This window comes from Hippocampus guttulatus, chromosome 12 (assembly GCF_054856545.1).
Source record: "Hippocampus guttulatus isolate MCC_2025c chromosome 12, RoL_Hgut_1.0, whole genome shotgun sequence".
NCBI lineage: Eukaryota > Metazoa > Chordata > Actinopteri > Syngnathiformes > Syngnathidae > Hippocampus > Hippocampus guttulatus.
This window is the reverse complement of record NC_141272.1, coordinates 20,570,282-20,589,320: the sequence shown is the minus strand read 5'-3', so window position 1 is coordinate 20,589,320 and position 19,039 is coordinate 20,570,282. Positions and strand designations below refer to the sequence as shown.

At 41.2% G+C, this 19,039-nt stretch overlaps 1 protein-coding gene across 1 annotated transcript in view; it reads left to right on the top strand.

The window, feature by feature from the left end:
• Positions 1 to 19,039, top strand: part of bcas3 (BCAS3 microtubule associated cell migration factor) — a 342,963-nt gene that overhangs the window by 319,145 nt on the left and 4,779 nt on the right. The window contains exon 23 of the mRNA XM_086126139.1: positions 10,137 to 10,313. Within this exon, the coding sequence (XP_085982265.1) occupies positions 10,137 to 10,313 (177 nt within the window). The remainder of the gene's footprint in view (positions 1 to 10,136; positions 10,314 to 19,039) is intronic.

The window sequence follows — 19,039 nt, the reverse complement described above, 5'->3', positions numbered from 1 at the left end:
ATAAATTCCCGGAGAGACAAAATTGCTGTGGCGCAGGTGTGTTGCATTTCCACTGCTCACATTATTTTGCAGTTTACAGAAACTGATTCAGACAGTTGTATCACTTAATCTAGTTTGAAACATAATGGATAACTTTAAGCCAGGGGTGCCTATTACGTCGATCCTGATCTACCGGTAGATCTAGGACTCGTCCCAATTAGATCCGAAAGGTGTAGGGGAGAAAAAAAGAGACATTTGTGTGTCTTTGTACATGTTAGTAATATATTTTTTGTGTTAATGCAGACTGCATACTAATCATCCTCTCAGTCTCATTTTCCCAAAGAAAGATTTTACAAATAAAATAAAATAAAGCAGGTAAATCTTTAATCTACGGTGGCGCGTGACTTCGTCAGCAGAAGTTGTTCGCGCTCAGCAGTCTGCAATTGCAGCTTGTGATCAGAGCTGTAGCGCTATATCTTTGATCGTCATTATTCTCATTTGCTTCGTGTACAATTCACCGAGGGCACGGGCAAGGAATAGGAATCTAGAGGGCTGAGGGAAGCAATTTAAAACAGTACGTGTGAGCTACGATAGTCAACAAGCTGCAAAAGTGCATCGCTTGCTTCCGTTTGGCTTCTCATCGTGGCGCACGTGCGTGTGTGTGTGTGTGTGTGCGCGCGCGTGCATGCGTGCGCGTGCGCAGTCAGGGGTGATCCCGGGAGGTTGGTTGAACGAAAAGTAGATCTTCGGTCCAAAAAGTTTGGGCACCCCTGCTTTAAGCGATACAATCAATATTTGTATGTGTCATGATGTAAAAATCTGAGTGAAAGTGCTGTTGCTTATGAGTACTTATCTTTTTATTTACCCTTAATCTCGATAAGGCAGTCAAAAATTTATTCTCATTTGCAACACCACCCAGGCTGCAGACAGTCTTGAAGGAAGCTGTCGCACACTTTTCGCATCTGTGCACAAGCTTCCGTATTCTCTCAGTGGAAAAATCTTTGGACTGAGGTCTCAGCCAGTCGCTCACAACACTTTTGACTTCATCGTCAAAGTTCCCCAAAAAATGTGATTAATTTTTGCGAATAATCATAATCACAATAATAATAACAACAATTGGCCGCCACAGTGTGGAATGGTTAGCACGTCTGCCTCACAGTGTAGAGGAGCACAGTTCGATTCTGGCCCTGGCTTTCTTTTGTGGAGTTTGCATGTGCTCCCCGTGCCTGCGTAGCTTTTCTCTGGGTTATCCAGTTTGATGAAAGAGGGTCATGGTCACTTTTTTTCCACCATGTATCACATGTTGGGTCACACACTGTGAGCAAGACTCTTGAGATGTGATGCTTTATCAGAACTTTCTCAACAGGGAAGAGCTATGCCACCTTAATTTCTAGGTATCTGAAATGTTTCAAATTCTTTTCTCATTTATTTATTTATTTTTATAACCTCAAACAAAACCAAAATCATTCTCGTTCCATTCAGTAAATTGCTTAGAGGTCACTTGGACTGGCAAGGCCTTGAAAAGATAAAGCAGTTCAGGGAGTATCATCATTTTATGAACTCAAACCTTATTGTGCAGAATCATTGGCAAAAGAAACCCACTTTTCAAACGTGGTGACCACCTGATTGATGTTCTGATCTGTGAAGGGTATTTACTTGGAAAAATTGCATGCATTACTTTATTAGCCTCAGAGGAAAAGAACTTCACCGTAAAAATATTTGTACATACAAATATATGGAAGTGGCCCACACTTCCATATATTTGGGCAATGGATTAAGGTTTCACTCTATTGGGCCAGTGTGATTGAAACTGTCCAGCGGATTACAGGATTAAGGTTGGAAGGGGACTTCATTGTATTTTATTTGGGCAAAATTCCAATTAGACTGCGAAAACAGGACCAGGTACAAATGTGACAGGCAATAAACAAAAAGACGATAACCCAAAAATGATTGAAGGAGAAACCGCCACCGGTTTCTGAATGGATGGACATGGTACATGGTACACAAACTATTGGAGCGGTGAACTTTTCCTTGAGCCATTCTGCATCAAAGTTTGAACAATATTGGAAGGAATAGCCATTTATTTATTTATTTTAGCTACACAGCTGCACGCCCATGTCTGTTTTGCCAGCCACAGCAGCGCGAGACACCGAAAACGGATACTTAAAGAGTTTCGGAATGGAAAGTTTACTTTTAAAAAGTTGCCAGATAGTTCCACTGACAAGACCAAAGTTACCTGGATGTTTCGCAGTCGTAAACTGAGCTATCATCATAGCACGTCGAGTCTGAAATACCACTTAATGGCCAAGCACACAGCTGACGTGAGTACTCCGCCCCCTCATCTCAGACAGACAGCTATGGATAATTTCAAAGCAAAGAAAATGGATAACACAACGAAGGACAAATTTGCTGAAGCCATAGCTAAATGTATGGCTACTGCATGCAAGCCTGTCAACATTGTCCACAGCTCCACTCAAGGTGAAATCATTCGCATTGCATCTAACGACTCCACTCCGGATTGCCAGCGAGAACCTCCATTACATGTGTACAGAGATTGTACGTAGTGGAGAAGGCTTAAGGTACACCAAGCGGGAGAAGACACAGTTTCGGGAGAGAAATAAGAGGCTAGGTTGATGAGCCTCTCGCTGGTGAATAAAGAGCAGGTAGCCTGTTGAGTCTGATGTACTGTATGCCACAGACACGATTGTTACTTGTTTGGAACTATTTTGTGTGGAAGGTTACTGTGTTCCGTGTGCATATAAATAAAGGGGGTGGAGCTACTCTGTGTTCGTCTGACAGTGACGGTGCGCTGAGGCACGTCGAGAGTTCAGAGGTGTAGTCGTAGCGACCACTAAAAATAAAACGTCTCCGTGTAGTCATCTGAAATAATGTCTACACAAAACCATAGAGAGACTTCCGCGCAAGAAGAACCAAACAGAATCAACATAGCCTGACTGCTGTGTTCAATGCAAACTTGAGAAAAACGAAATATGCAACCATGGCTAAAATCCACTACAGGCTGATTACTGTACTAGTTTACCTTAGATGTGCACTTTTTAATTTTATATTGCTCTGTTTTGATTCCCTAAAAAGAGCTGTTAAAGGAACTGTTGTGTGGCAAAATATTTTTTTTCACTGTTGTTGATAGACAGTAATATTGTGTGAGAGATTGTGTGAATAACTGCTCCAAGTGAAAAATGTTCATGTAAAATCGAAAATCTAAATTGTTATTTCAGTAAATATTTGCATTTTCCACATAGAAAACTGATCCATGATTCCATGTTGATGAGAACATTGTAACGGGGAAAAATAGGACAGAAAATATAAAAGGAAATTCAGAAACGATAAAAAATGAGTACCGTATTTTCACGACCATTCGACGCACCGTATGGTTGGGCGCAGTCTCATTAATGGGTGCTATTTCTGTATTTTACACATAGACAAAACGCACTGTATTATTGGGCGCAATTTTAAAGTGGTAAAACATACGCCAGCTTAAACATACGGCATGCATGCGCGCACGCTAAAAACACGTTAGCTTGTAGCATACGGTAGCATGCCAAGACATACAGATACAAGCTAAAAACACGTTTTTAAAAAGGCAACGGAAAACTGAGTTCCGTTGTATTTTATTTAGCCATCGTACAATGTACTCACGTTTTTCGATCAATCATCACCCAGAAATCCATCAAAGTCCTCATCCTCTGTATCAGAATTGAACAATTGTGCAAGTACCGGTAATCCATCAAAAACGCCGTGTTCCCTCTCGTTGTCAGTCACTCTCATTGCCATGTGGCGCCACAGAAATGATGGCGGCTTTGCCAAAAACTCGAACAACAGTGCAAGCAGACACGTTCCTCCAAGCAGCCACAATCCATTCGCAAATTGTGGCGTAACTCACCCGGCGCTGCCTCTCACTCTTTGTAAAGTTGTGTTTGCCATCGATCATTCATTGTTCCCATGCCGTTCGCAACTTTACTTTGAACGCCCGGTTGATGCCGATGTCCAGCGGTTGGAGTTCTTTAGTCAAGCCTGCGGGAATAACGGCAAGTTCATTGCTTGACTTGGTTTTTCACCGCTGCTGTGAGATGGGCACGCATGCCAAAAGCATAACCGATGGCTTGAAGTTTGAACTGAGCTTCGTAGGCGTGTCTCTTTGTAGAATTTATTTTCGGGGGTTCTTAGAAACCAAAACCGAAGTTGTTTTGCAACAATGCACATAGCCACACTCTATACAGGTGTTGGTACCTGCTTGGGGCGTACCTTTAGCGTCCACCTACACGCCCACCCTTCACTCATTGGCGGACTTCTTCCCCGCATGCCTGTCCTCACTCACATCTGCCTTTTCTCTCTCTCGCTCTCCATATGTGTATATATATATATATATATATATACACGCCCACCCTTCACTGATTGGCCGACTTCTTTGCCGCATGCCTGTCCACAGTCACTTCCGCCTTTTCTCTATATAAACAGTGTGTCGGCTGTCAGTCAGGTTTTGGAACTCAGCGCATAGACAAGACGCTCCGCATTATAGGCGTCCTGTCCATTTTGGAGAAAATTTTAGACTTTTAATGGCGCCTTATAGTCGTGAAAATACGGTAATCATGATTAATTTTAGTTAATTTGAGTTCATTATGACAGTTGCGTTTTTAATTCGATTAAACATTTCAATCGTTTGACAGCTCATATATATACCGGTATATATATTTCTCGGCGGACTCACGGTGCAGAGGTCCAGGGTTCAATTCCAGCTCCCCTTCCTGTGTGTAGTTTGCATGTTCTCCCCTTGCCTGTGTGGGTTTTTTTTTGGGGCACTCCAAATTCTCCCTTGGTGTGATTGTGAGCACAAATAGTTATTTGTCTATGTGTGCCCTGCAATTGGCTGGGGACCAGTTCGAGGTATGCCCCACCTACTGCCTGAAGATAACTGGGATAGGCTCCAGCATGGCCGTGACCCTTGTGAGGATAAGCGGATTAGAAAATTGAGATATACTGTATATATCTATCCATCTATATCTATATATATATAGAAAGATAGATAGATAGATAGATACATAGATAGATAGATAGATAGAGTCTTCATGTCAGTCCAGCCATTGGTAACCTTAGTCTTGGGATGGATGGTTATTAGCGCGCGCGCGTGTGTGTGTGTGTGTGTGTGTGTGTCACACATTGCCAATACTGCCCAGGGCACACATTAAGAACTCCAGGAATGTCCAGATATTTTCATCTGAGGTCCGCATACAAGAAAATTTTTCAGGAAGCAAGGGCCACTTTCACTTTCTTCCACTTTAGTAAACACACTAAAAACAATACATGAAATCAATTATATAAAAGAGTTTGCAAAACTGTTACCTCACACCTCTCTACTATCAATCATTTACAAACGTCTGGCTTTCTTTGTGCCATTATTTTTTTTCTCAATTACACATACTTGCATGTACAGACCATTACACAGAACCCATCATAAAGAAATTACATGTTCAATTAGCTACCCTGCATTTAGGCCTAATTGTATTTGTTGCCACCAGACATTGTTGTCTTAACTCCATACGTAACCAAGAAACAGTGGCATGACACACTACAAATTTACTCCTGGACAAAGCATATTGAGAGACAACATGCCAGCATTGTGAGATAAGATGCGACCAGACAAGATTGTGACATGTACTGTAATTCATATACAATAACATTCTTCACATTGTATACAGTTCATACAGTATACTGTGTGTGTGTGTGTGTGTATATATACTGTATATATATATATATATATATATATATATATAAAGCCTACATGGAACGCCATAACCAGGTGGCTGGCATAGTCTACCGAAACATCTGTGCGGAGTATGGACTGGAAACCCCAAGGTCAAAACACCTCCGAAGGTGGTGGAGAATGACAGAGCGAAGATCCTGTGGGACTTCCAGATCCAGACTGACAAGATGGTAATGGCGAACCAACCAGATATCGTGATCATAGATAAAGGGCAGAGGAAAGCCGTTGTAGTGGATGTTGCGGTCCCAAGTGATGGAAACATCAGAAAGAAGGAACACGAGAAACTCGAGAAATACCAAGGGCTCAGAGAGGAGCTGGAGAGAGCCTGGAAGGTAAAGGTGACAGTCGTGCCTGTGGTGGTCGGAGCACTCGGGGCAGTGACCCCCAAACTAGATGAGTGGTTGCAACAAATCCCGGGAACAACATCGGACATCTCAGTCCAGAAATGTGCAGTGCTGAGAACAGCAAGGATACTGCGCAGAACCCTCAAGCTTCCTGGCCTCTGGTAGAGGACCCGAGCTGAATGAGGGACGGACACCACCCGAGTGGGGGTGAGACGAGGAATTAAATTATATATACACACACACACACATACATAGTGCAGCATATCACAGCAGGGTGTAAGATAGATGCAGCCTGGCAAGCCATACATTTTGTCATGTCCCGTTTTCGGCAGCAGGTGGCATGCGGTGCATTCTGGCTGGCTGCACACCTGCTACCTATTTGTCATTAAGCACCTGCTTTATTAGGGCTATCTTTCTGACTCTTACTTGCCGGAGAATTGCTTGCCGTGCCACTGCTTTTGCCCGTGTGTTGGTATTTTCGCTCTCGTATTAGTCTTGGTGCGCTAGTTATATTTGTCGGCTCTTTTGGTGTATTATTTTCCTGTGTAATCGTATTCGAGTTTATTTTCTTTATTGCCTTTTGTGCGAGCGCTTTTTGTTATAGGGTTTTTTGCATGTTTTTCTGGTACTCGTTTTGACCAGCGTTTTCTGTTGTCTATTTTCTGAGGTGCGGTTTTTGTTAATAAATATTATTTTCGGACGGAGTTCTTGTTGGTGTCTGATGTTTCAGGAATCCTATATTTCAATTTTGTTGCAAACGAAGCGTGTTCCTTTCCGCTTCGCTCGCAACGTGACACATAGATGGAGCCGCATAACCAGGGAGCAGGAATAGTGTACCGGAAGGTCTGTTCTAAATATGGATTAGAGGTCCCAGAATCAAGATGGCAGACATCTCCAAAGGTGGTTGAGAACAACCAGGCCAAGATCCTCTGTGACTTCCAGATCCAGACTGACAAACTGGTGATAGCCAACCACCCTGACATCGTAGATAAACATCAGAAGACAGCAGTCATGATCGATCGAGCTCTCCTCATGCTCATGCTCCCTTTTAACAGGGAGCATGACAAGCTGGAGAAATACCAAAGAGTGAAGGAAGAACTAGAGAAAATGTGGAGGCAACAGTGGTACCACGAATGATCGGGCCATGGGCAGTTGCCCCCAAGCTGGATGTGTGTGTGTGTGTGTGTGTGTGCTGGATGTGTGTGTATGTGTGTTTGTTCTTTAGATGTCTTAAGACACTTTGATGACGGGATATGTATGCATCACTATTATTTAGAAATATTATTTGACAGCCATTGCTGAAAGCATTTAATGGAAACCAGCTAACATTTATCGCCATCATGTCGAAGTCCCAGAATTACCCAGATATTACAACCTGCTTACTGGTAGTTCCACATTCCTGCTGCCTCTGTCCTGCGATTTCAAAAGCTGACATCATCCGTGGCCACTCCTCCCTTCCCGTTGATGCTTCGACCGCTCAGCTACACAACCTGCAGTTAAAAGGGGATTGTTGAAACATTAGCGGAACATTGCTGTAACAGCAGCCCCTCCAGCCAAGTTTTCTGAACACTGCTAAAGAGTGGCCTGACCGGTGCATGTAGTATGAACTATACATTATGTAACAGAAGATTGTACCTGTAGCACTCTTAAATGTGGACCACAAAAACTGGGTAAATATGTGTCCTATACCAAGTCTTGTCCAAATTGTTTTGCTGTGATATGTCACAATTTAACACCCATATGTGAATTTTGACTCATCAAGAGATGATTGTGATGCAAGTGCATGCACTCAGTCACACACACATTGATGCAGGGGGATTAAATCTTTAAAGAAAGTAGCCCGAGCTGTGAGGATAAGTAGGGCCAGTACGTGGGGACTAACAGCTGGGTTGATAGTGGCTTTTAATCCGTCTGGATTTGCACATGATGGTGGAACAACAACAAACCAGTGCACATGATGGTGGAACAACAACAAATCAGTGCATGTATTTTATTTTATTTATTTATTTAATTTCCTTCGTCTCATACTGACAAATTTGTCACACCCCGGTGAGGGTTGTTTGTGTTGTTTGGTCATTTTCCTGTTTTATTTTGAAAGAATGACTCTCCTCTCGTTTCAGGTCACTTACCCTTACTCCTGTGCCAGCCAGTCTGATTGTCAGCCCCACCCCGATTGTTTCTACCTGTTGCCCCTTAACTTGCGTTTAAATGGTCCTTGTCTCCCTTTGTCCTGTGCTCGTGTGTTTCGTATTTGTGCGTGCACCCTGGCTTCACGCCACAGATCTGAACAGTTCTTGCCTTGTTTCCAGAGCCTTGCCGTTTTCAATTGTCAGTCGCTGATCCACAAATAAATATCAAAAATCTTTTTACTTTGTACCCTGCAACTGTGTCCTATGTTCAAGCCTGGTTCTGACAAAATTATTGACAGAAATTTGTTTTGGGTGTGTATGTATTGGTGGTTGCAGTCAAAATTATTCAACTCCTCAATTGCATTTATTTGTTTTTTTTTAAAATGACCACATTGAAAAAACATTGAGAAATTGTATGTACTGCTTGTACAGTCTGTGCATGTATATTTATGTAACTTGAGAACCCTGACTTACGAGATCGTTTCTTCTAAATTGCTTTTTGAATGTGGGGAGTAGGGCTGGGGCAGATGTTATTGATTGATTTTAAAATGCCAAATTGTTTTTTAACTGTGAAGGACTTTGGGTTGAACATGTGTGATAAGGTCCTGTACAAATAAAGTTGAGTTGAGAGTTGAGTTGTATCACATGAGCAGAGTAGCGTCATTCTCTGTGTCAAAGTGTCAGGGCTAATTACATGTATGGCATGTCAGTAAAACTGTAGGCTTGAGGCAGGTGGTAATGCATGACCACGAAGCATGTGCAATGTCTTTGTTCCTCATTGATCACTGAGTAAATGTGTACCCAAACATTCACTGTCACAAAATAATAATCCATTTTAATAATGCTGGTATATTTTGAAATGTTTGTGCATATTTAGGGCGATAGCTGATGAGTGGTAAAGCAGGATTTCCCTTTTGTGGCATGAAGTCCTCCGTTGTATAACGAATGGTTTGCCTTTTTCGAAGGCTGAATTTAATTGTGTTTCTGCTGTTTGGTCTGTGACACATTTTGTAAACTTGTTTTTGCTTTCATAGAAATGTAGACCCATTTGCTCTGAAGTGACTCTTCAGGCGATGTTTTGCTAACATATTTTGAAATGTAATTATACTGTACAGAAGGCCAGGTTTGATTCCGGCTCCAGCCTTCCTCTTTGGAGTATGTATTTTCTCCCCGTGCCTGCTTGGGTTTTCTCCGAGTACTGTACCGGTACTCCGGTTTCCTCCCACATTCCAAAAACATGCATGGCAAGTTAATGGAAGACTCTAACTCAGGGGTAGGAACTCCTGTTCTTCGAGAGCCACATTCTGCCTGTTTTGAATCTTTGTCTATTTCAACACACCTGATTCAAATGATCAGTTCATCAGCAAGCTCTTCAGAGGCCTGGAATGATCATGAACAATTGAATTCGGTGTGTTGGAGTGGGGACGGATCTAAAACAGGCAGGAGTTCCCTGCCTCTGCTCTAAATTGTCACTAGGTGTGCCCCCCTGACAAAATTTTAATATAACAACCTAGGTCTATGAAAATTTGATGGTATATGTAACAGCCTAAGCCCTACACAAAATTCTCTCTGAACTATATGCTAAACCAAACGGGAAGTCCACATTTTGAATTTATTTTAAAATTTTAGTGTGAATGGTTCTTTGTCTATGTGTGCCCTGCGATTGTCTGACAACCAGTTCAGCGTGTACCCCACCTACTGCCCAGAGACAGCTGGAATAGGCTCTAGCACGCCTACAACCCTCAGCGGATTACAAAATGGATGGATGGAGGTTGTTTAATTTAAAAAAGCATCATTGGTAGATGCAGCAAATATAAATGTTAAGAGTAACTGACATTTATATTTTCCATTAAGTGATAAATTTGCAAATGTATTTTGTAGTAATAGTCCAATGTTTATTTTCAGATACTTTTGATGGGCGTGACGTGACCCTTCTGGAGGTATGTGGAAGCTGGCCTGAGAGCTTTGGTGTGCCGCGGCACAATATCAACTTCACAGATGCAAGCGAAGAAAGCCTCAGAGAGCGATTGGCAGATGCTATGTCTGAGTTTCCTTCTCGAGATGTCGGAGGGTCTGCTACAGGTCAGTACAGCACATACTGTATACACTTTTACAAACACAAACATACTACTGAATGAAACAATTTGCTGTGGTTGCAAGGTGTAGTAAAAACTGTTGAAATTGCTGGTCACGAAGTTCGAGCCCTTTATGTAAATGTAATTGTTTATTTGGATTATTTGGGGATCCTGGAGCCTATCCCAGCCGCCTTCAGGCAGGAGGCGATGTATCCCCTGAATTGGTTGCCAGCCAATCGCAGGGTACACATTGATAAAAAAAACGTTCACAATCTCAATTACTGTCCATCTTGGAGCAATTTTGAGTGTTCAAATAAACGATGTTTAATACAGTGATCCCTGCTATTTCGCTTCGGTGTATCGCGGATTTTTTCATTCAACAAAAAAAAATATTTATTTGTTTATTTTGAAGTCCGCAAAAATCAGTGCTAAGTGTTGTTTACTATGCGTGCTAGTGTGTGCGCACTCTGCTCAAGGGCGGAAGGTCCACATGGGGCACGGATGGGCCACCCAGGTGAGTGTATGTATGTTGCTGAGAGAAAGAGAGAGACAGAGAGAGGAGGCTTATAAGAAGAAAAGCAGGTCTCTTTCATCCTCAATTGTCTTAATTGACTAATCATAAACACGTCTGATGCACAAGCTGGATCGCTGGCCTTTGTGTGTGTGTGGGGGGGGGGGAGAGAGAGAGAGAGAGAGAGAGACACTTATAAGAAGAAAAGCACGTCTCTCCATCCTCAATTGTCTGAACAACCTTAATTGACTAATCATAAACACTCTGCTGCATTCGAGGGGATCGCTGGCGTGTGTGTGTGTGTGTGTGTGTGTGTGTGTGTGTGTGTGTGTGTGTGTGTGTGTGTGTGTGTGTGTGTGTGTGTGTGTGTGTGTGTGTGTGCGCGCGCGCGCTCGCTCTACACAAGTGCAAAGGCCCACGTGGGGCATTTTTTTAAATATATAAGTTAATTGGTCGCTACTTCGCGCCGTTTTCGTTTATCGCGGGTGGTTTTGGTCCCCATTAACCGCGATAAACGAGGGATTACTGTAGTTAAATAAATGTTTCACAACTCCCCTCCACATCGGCCCCAGAAAAATCCCAAACTTCACATGTATCGTCGCGACCTGAAGAAATCTACATACCGTATTTTCCGCACTATAAGGCGCACCGAAAAGTCTTCTATTTTCTTAAAAAGTCACAGTGCGCTTTAAAATCCGGTGCGCCTTGTGAATGGTCATGACGGTAATATGTCGACCCCAAAATGGCTCCTTGCTGGAGACATGCTTACAATGTTATAACTTGCTGTTGGTTCAGTGAACTGTGTCGCTGCTTTATTGAATTATTTTTGTTGCAGCTCTGAGAAAAGGAGAGCTATGGTGTTGTTGTTTTTTAAACGCACACTTTATTAATGGTTTTCACAGTCTCAACAAATGCGGGTAAGTCTTTGTCCGTCTCCGTGCCTTCTCTTCTTCCGTTCGACTCGAGAGGCGTTCATGACCGTCTCCGAAAAACGTAAATAAACGATTCCTTCAATGAGACTACGAAAATTGAAAATAATGCATCAAAAGAGAAAATCAAGCGAGGAAATCACAAAATAAATTCTATAGCCCCCCCTACAGAATTTATTTTGTGATTTCCTCGCTTGATTTTCTGTTTTGATGCATTCTTGTCAATTTTTGTAGTTTCATTGAAGTAATGTTAATTTACGTTTTTCGGAGGTTGTCATGAACACTTCTCGAGTTGAACAGAAGGAGTGTATCTCTATCTAGTGGATGCATTGTAGATTGTGCCTTATATTCCAGTGCGCCCAATATATGAAAAAATATTTTAAAATAGCCCATTCATTGAAGGTGCGCCTCATAATCCAGTGTGCCTTTTAGTGCGGAAAATACGGTAATCATATTCTGTTATATGTATTGCACCAACAACTGATGACGAGTTTTTTTTTTTTACATTTTAATGTACTGGACAGAGCCTGTTGAATGAATCCAACTGAAAATTTGTCAGAAAAGCCTCAAGACGTTGATTTAGCTCTTTGTAGAATATTGTGACTTTTCAGCAAAAGGCGTGTCCATGACAGCGCTGCAAAGTCTGATGATTCACCGTGACAATAAACATTGCTGTAACTTTACCCAGATGATCCTATCTTCTTCAAAATTGCACACATTTTATGAAAGTCCAACACATGATTTTTTTTTTTTATTGTAGTGGTAGTGGCAAGTTCTGGCTACATTAAATTAAATGTTTTATTCTTGAATGTTTTCTCCCAGCGGGTTACTCTGATCGACTTCATATTTGGTCGGAAGAGTGTTGAGGCCTTCATGATGTTAAAACACAAAGTTTATGAGTTTGCGTAAAATGCGATTTTGAGGGCCTAAACATGCACAAATACTTTGCGCACACACACACTAGGCCTGACAAAATCAAGAATATTTTATTAGTTTATTGTGCAAACATAAAATGCTCAGGAGCCCCCAAAATTTTAATAAAACAACCTAGGTCTATGAAAATTTGGTGGTATATGTAACAGCCTAAGCCCCACACAAAATTCTCTCTGAGCTAAATGCTAAACCAAACAGGAAGTCCACATTTCGATTTCTTTTTTTTTAAATTTCGCATCGCCTTGACTGCAAAAACTGCTGTAACTTGACCAACATGGTCATATCTTTTAAAAATGTCATACACTTGATGATAATCAGGGGTAGAAATCTACAAACACATTTTTTTGTCAAAGTGGTAGAGCCACATACTGGTTAATGTTATGTTTTCAGCCCAGTGAGTTAACCAGACTTACCTCATATTTACTTGGAAGACTGCCGAGGCCTTCATGACGATAAAACATCATGTTTGGTAGATTTCGCAAAAAGTTGTTGTCATTTGTTGTTGTTTGTCAAGAAAACAACACTACTTTTGAGGTTCTAAACAGGCACAAAAACTCATGAAACCGGGCAGTAATAGCAGGCCTGGCAATACGACCAATATTTTTTAGCTTATTGCGCCATTTTTCAGAAATGAAGGCAAAGCTTTTTATTTTGTCCAATCCTATTGCCATGGCGATACACTGTTTGCTACAAAAAAATGATACATATTTTGATGGTCATATCATTCATGAAAACATATGAAACTTGGCCCATACGTCACCTCACTATTTTTTTGTGAGTTTATTGTGTGTTGAAAAAAAAATGCTTTGTTGCGCACTCAAAAACAGTCCGAGCTGACGGTTTCACCAGAATCAACCAAAATTTGGAAGCATATCTAACAGCCGGAGACCAACAAAAAGTCTCTGGAGCCCTATTCAAAACATAACAGGAAGTTGTCCATTTTTATTTTCTTTCAAATTTTGCCTAATTTTTGGCCTTGGATTTAGGCTATATTTAGTCAAAGTACCTTTTAATCTTATGCATTTTCTGATGTACATTTTCAAAAATTTCCAATTACAATGTGCCCGTATCCCATTGTGACAATACCCCAATGTGGCCAGAAGTGTGAGGGTCCTTTTATAGCTGCTTACAGCTCCAGTTATTCTTGTTCTTTTTTATTATGATTAGGGCCCGAACAGTGATGGCTGAGTCTTGATCTGAAGACGTCTACAAACTTATATTTGTTGTTGTGGAAATGCCACATACTGGCTGAAGGAAATATATGTTTAAAAGTTGATGTTTTGCCCCCGGTGGGTTAACCAGATTTACTTCATATTTGCTCAGAAGAGTGTATAAATGTTGATGTTGCAACAAGAAATTTGTGTTTTTGTGAAAAGCTGCTGCCATGACAACACACTGTTCGCCTAGAACACGACACTACTTTTGAGGTCTAAAAAACTCATGAAATTTAGCAAAAACATCAGGCCTTGCATCAGCATCAAGATTTTGCTCAACAACGCCCCTTACAAATTTTTATCGAAGCAGCCCTGGTTATATGTGTCACCAAGATTGAAATTTAGGTGGTGTATGTAACAGCCCAACACTTCCAAAGAAGTCTCCCGGAGCCATCTGCTAAAGCTAACAGGAAGTCTACCATTTTGAATTTTCTTTCTCATTTGGACAAATCTTTGGCCTTTTAAAGAGGTCAGATTTTTTTAAAACTCCTCCAAGAGATTAAACCCGATTGTCTTGAAACCGTTTAATCTAAAGATGTTCAAGACAACCAGGAAAAGCAAAGTGTTTAATTTTGCCGAAAATTATGCTAATTTTCATGGTCTTAACATTTGTGAAAAAATAGGAAACATGCCACACACATCACACTAATCAGTATTTTACTAATTAATGACTATTGTATTCAAAACAAAATGGATCAGTTGTGCTCCTTACAAATTTTGAATGAAACAGCTTTGTATCAACGTTTCACCAAGTTCTACCAAAAGTTGGAAACATATGTAACAGCCACAGACCTTTCACATTTTGCCTCATTTTAGGCCTTTTGTAGAGCTAATGTTGTATCAAACTGGTTTTTAGTTGAATAGAACATTAAACAGTAAAACTGAGAATCAAACGCCAAAAGTGTTCACACACTGGTGCACACATGGTCGAGGGTGCAAGGTGGTTTCCGATTGCCCGCGGCAGTCCACTCAATCATCTGCAAGGGGAGATCTTGCAGTTTACGAGTGTCAACGTACTTTGCACACGAACCCCAGTGAGTCAATTTCTGCTTCCACAATGTGCACCTCCACCTGATTTTAATGCGAATGAGGAGAGCCGTCTAGATTGGCCAAGAGTCAGCTGCTTCCATCACAGCGCACAATGACGCAAATTCCCCCTTCCACTCAATTTTCCCTCGTCAAAGTCTACAAAAATCACAAAAGAAAGAAATCTCCACCCATGCGCGGGAAGACTATGCTTTGCACTACACTTACGCTGGGCACAAAAATAGGGCCCTTATTTTCACTTACTGTCGCCAACTTTGCTGTCCCAGTTAGAAACATACACACACATGCACGCACACACACACACACACACACACACACACACACACACGACAATCTCCAAACTATTAGTTCTTCATTTAATACCCAGAGGGCCATGTTGTCCCTTTGCTTTAACCAAAGAGAGTGAAGAAAGTGAGAGGGGGAGAAAATGAGTGCACTTAGTGAAAGCTACGCAACACTGCCGTGACAGACTGATAAAAGAAACCCAAAGAGAAGAAGACGAAGTAAATGAAGCCTGGGACAGTATAAATGAACAGAAAAGGGTGTGCAAAGTCTATCAGAGATACAACGGGTGTGAAAGCGGATTGTCGCCATAATATCTGTTCCTTAGCACAATCCTTCACCTTAATGACCCCCCACCCCTGCCCCACATTCTCCCTGCTCTTGTTTAGTCTCACTTTTAGTCCTTTTCTGCAAAGCAAGAAGAGTTTGACTATAATGTGTGGCGACAGTGTGAGACAATGAATAACTCTTGTGTTCAGAGCCACGGCCATTTACCCCTCCTCCCCTTTATCCTTTCAACTCTACAGACAAGTCAAGCCTGGATATCATTGTATCATTTATCCAAGACTCCATTTTGCCACTCCGCAAGTTTTGCCTTGAGGGAAATATGAAAAGTGTGTGCGTGTGTGTGTGTGCGTGCGTGTGAGGGAGAGACAGACAGACAGACAGGCAGTGTGTTGTCTAGATGCAGGATTTAGTTTGTTTATACGTCTTCATGTTAGTATCACCACTTAGTGTGCTCTTTGCGTATATGTCTCTTGTGGACTAGGGGTTTTGTGTTGTTGTTTTAGATCACTCTTCTGACTTCATTCGAGGAAGGCATACACACATACAGGGTTCGTTCAGGTTCATGGAACAGTGAAGTGAGAAAGAGCTGAATGAGTCAATACAGTTACATGGTAAGAGTTGTGGAAGGCATTATTTGAACTCCATATGTGTTTGGGCCATTTGGCCAGTGTTTCCCAACCTTTACTGTGCCAAGGCGCATATTTTACATCGTAAAAATATCATGGAACACTACCAAAGAACGTCACAAGAAGTATATACCGCATACTCCACGAATGAGGATGTTTGGTGATAATGGTTTTGATGGAAGATCATTTTGTTGTCCTGCTTGTCACAATTTGTCACCGGCATATATTGATAAACAAAGATGCATGATTGAGAGTGCATACATTGCAATTTTCAAACCAATTAAGTGAAATACAGTAATTTCCCACCTGAAGATCTTGTCTTGCGTGAGATATTGAACGTTACATTTACCTAGCACAAAAACGCACGGTGATTGGCACTAACTGCATTTGGCAATAATATGACTACAGAGCCACACTTCAAATCAGGAATGGACTGTTTTTTTCATCGTGTCAAATATGAAGTTATACATGATTTTATTATTGTCTTTATGTGTACATTGATTATTGGTCTCCTGCACAAAGTGTACATGTACAGTGTGTCAGCCTTTGCTGACAAACAAGGGAGTGACATTCCCCTTGACCCTGTATCTTGAAGCAAGCGGACTTGGTTCAATTGGTTGATAGACAAGAACGGGATGACAGACTTGAAAAGGCTGAAGGAGAGTATCTTGCTACTTGCTCTATAAACAATGTTGTGACTTGCCCAATATTCATTTTCCTTCAACTATTTTTTACTATGTTTTGATTCAGAATAGAGAGGGTAGTTTTCCCAATGTTATGTCTGTATGGACATAAAAGATGATGAAAATTTGGGTCTTTTCAAATATCCATCCATTCATTTTTTGCACCGCTTTATTCTCACAATAAAAAATCTCACATATACATTTTGGCTGAGTTTTCAGGACCTGAGGTCTGTGTGTGTCATTCACCCCCTGCTCTCTGCCGTTGTACCAATGGGGTAAGGCAACTTCAGCAATATACTTGCTGCTATGAAGCACATACCAGGTGTTTATCGTTTTCAGTAAGTGGATAAACCTGAATTTATTGTTTTTTAAATCGTTCACAGCAAAAAAAAAAAAAAAAAAAAAAAAAAAAGTTTATCTAAAATAATCAATATATTGTCCAGGCCTATTTCGTATTAAAGGCACTTGCGAGGACGGCAGTCTTGCAGTTAAACAAATAATCAAATGAAGATGTGAAAAACATACCTAAAATGACAGAATCAGATGATGATAACGCTTTGGCTCTGAGCAGTACAGCCAAGGAAGCATACATTGATGCTGTAGGTGATATTGGATTCTATGTAGAATATTTTTAACAGTTAATTTTTATTTAACCAATTCTAGTAACTCAATATAGTTAACAGAATTTCCGCTCCCTTCACTAATAGAAGGCATCACACATACTTCTTTATTTATATAGCACTTTCACAACAGCTGCATCTGTAACAAAGCGCTTTCCAGAACATTTAAAATAAAATAATAATAACACAACAGAACACCCAACATAAAACGTCAACAATAACACAACGGTAACAACTATTCCTACCTACGCCTTGCTTTAGAAACGGTTGTAGTTAAAAGAGGAGTGAATCAAAGTCTCCTTTCACCAATGGATCAGACGTTATGGTTACAAACTCAGTTTGAAAGTAAACAAGAAGCTCTAGTGTCCATTGACGAATACAGAGATTGGTTCAGTTCTCCCGTCACACCTCGATCTGCTTCTGTTTCAAGCTGCAACACTCCGTCTAAATGCACATCCGCTCTCTGCTCCGATGCTCCGCTCTCCTCATCCTCAACTCCACCAGCGCACCACAGCAGACTGTCTGTCAGCGCCTTGAAAAACGCTGCACATTACAGGCACAAAAAAAAAATGCGACCCACGGCTGTCAAGCGGAGATAGTCAAATTGCACCAACATTCCCCACTATCAAAATCAGTGCTGATCCACAAATGCTTCTGAGAAGGTGCAATCATCAAGCACAGATCCTTCTCCTCCTTTAATCCACAATGGGTCCACTCGAAGGACAACAAACACCAAATAACAAAACAAATGACAAAGACAATACAAAACAGCAGAGCTCTTCTTAAGAGCTCTTGAAGACGGCTGCCAATTAAGGTTCCATCAAAGCCTAGCTTGAATCATAGCAACAGTACCAAACAATCTTCAAATTTTAATGCCTCTAAATACATCGATATCAGAATCGCCTTTATTGTCATTGTATTGCATAAAACGAAATTTGGGTGCCACAAAAAAAGATAACGGTTTAATAAATACAAACAGCAACACACAACAACAGCAGCAGTAGTGGTAGTATGAAACTGAGGCTTATACTGTATTGCACGCAGGACACAAATTGCACATGAAATGGCTCAGATATTGCTCATTATTGCACAAAGTGAGGAAAGCGAGTTTAGGTTTAAAATGCAGTAGCTTTGATTATTTTCTATGGTTATTTATTGCAGTAATGGCTCTAGGAAAAAAAACTGTCTCTGAATCTGCTTGTCCGGGTTTTGTGTGATCTGTAATGCCGGCCCGAGGGTAACATGACAAATAGGTGCTGGCTACAGTGAAACTCCTCTAGATCGAAACCCACATGGGCAAAAATACCCCCTAATGTGAAAAAAAAACCTTCTTGCATTAACACCATTCCCATTCTCCTGCCCCCCATACGATGAAAAAAAAACCTGTTGCATTATACGAAATCATTTTCTCTGCTCTAGCCTCGCAAACAGATTCACTACAACAAAGTCTAATCCAACAGCGACCTCTACTGCTTCGTTCGGAAACGGCAGCAGCAACCACCACACTGTTTTCACAGTTCCGAGTTTCCTGAAAGCAACAGACTCATAGCTGCTCTGCCATTGGCTTACCAAGCATCATCCTGGCCTCCGATTGGCCAAG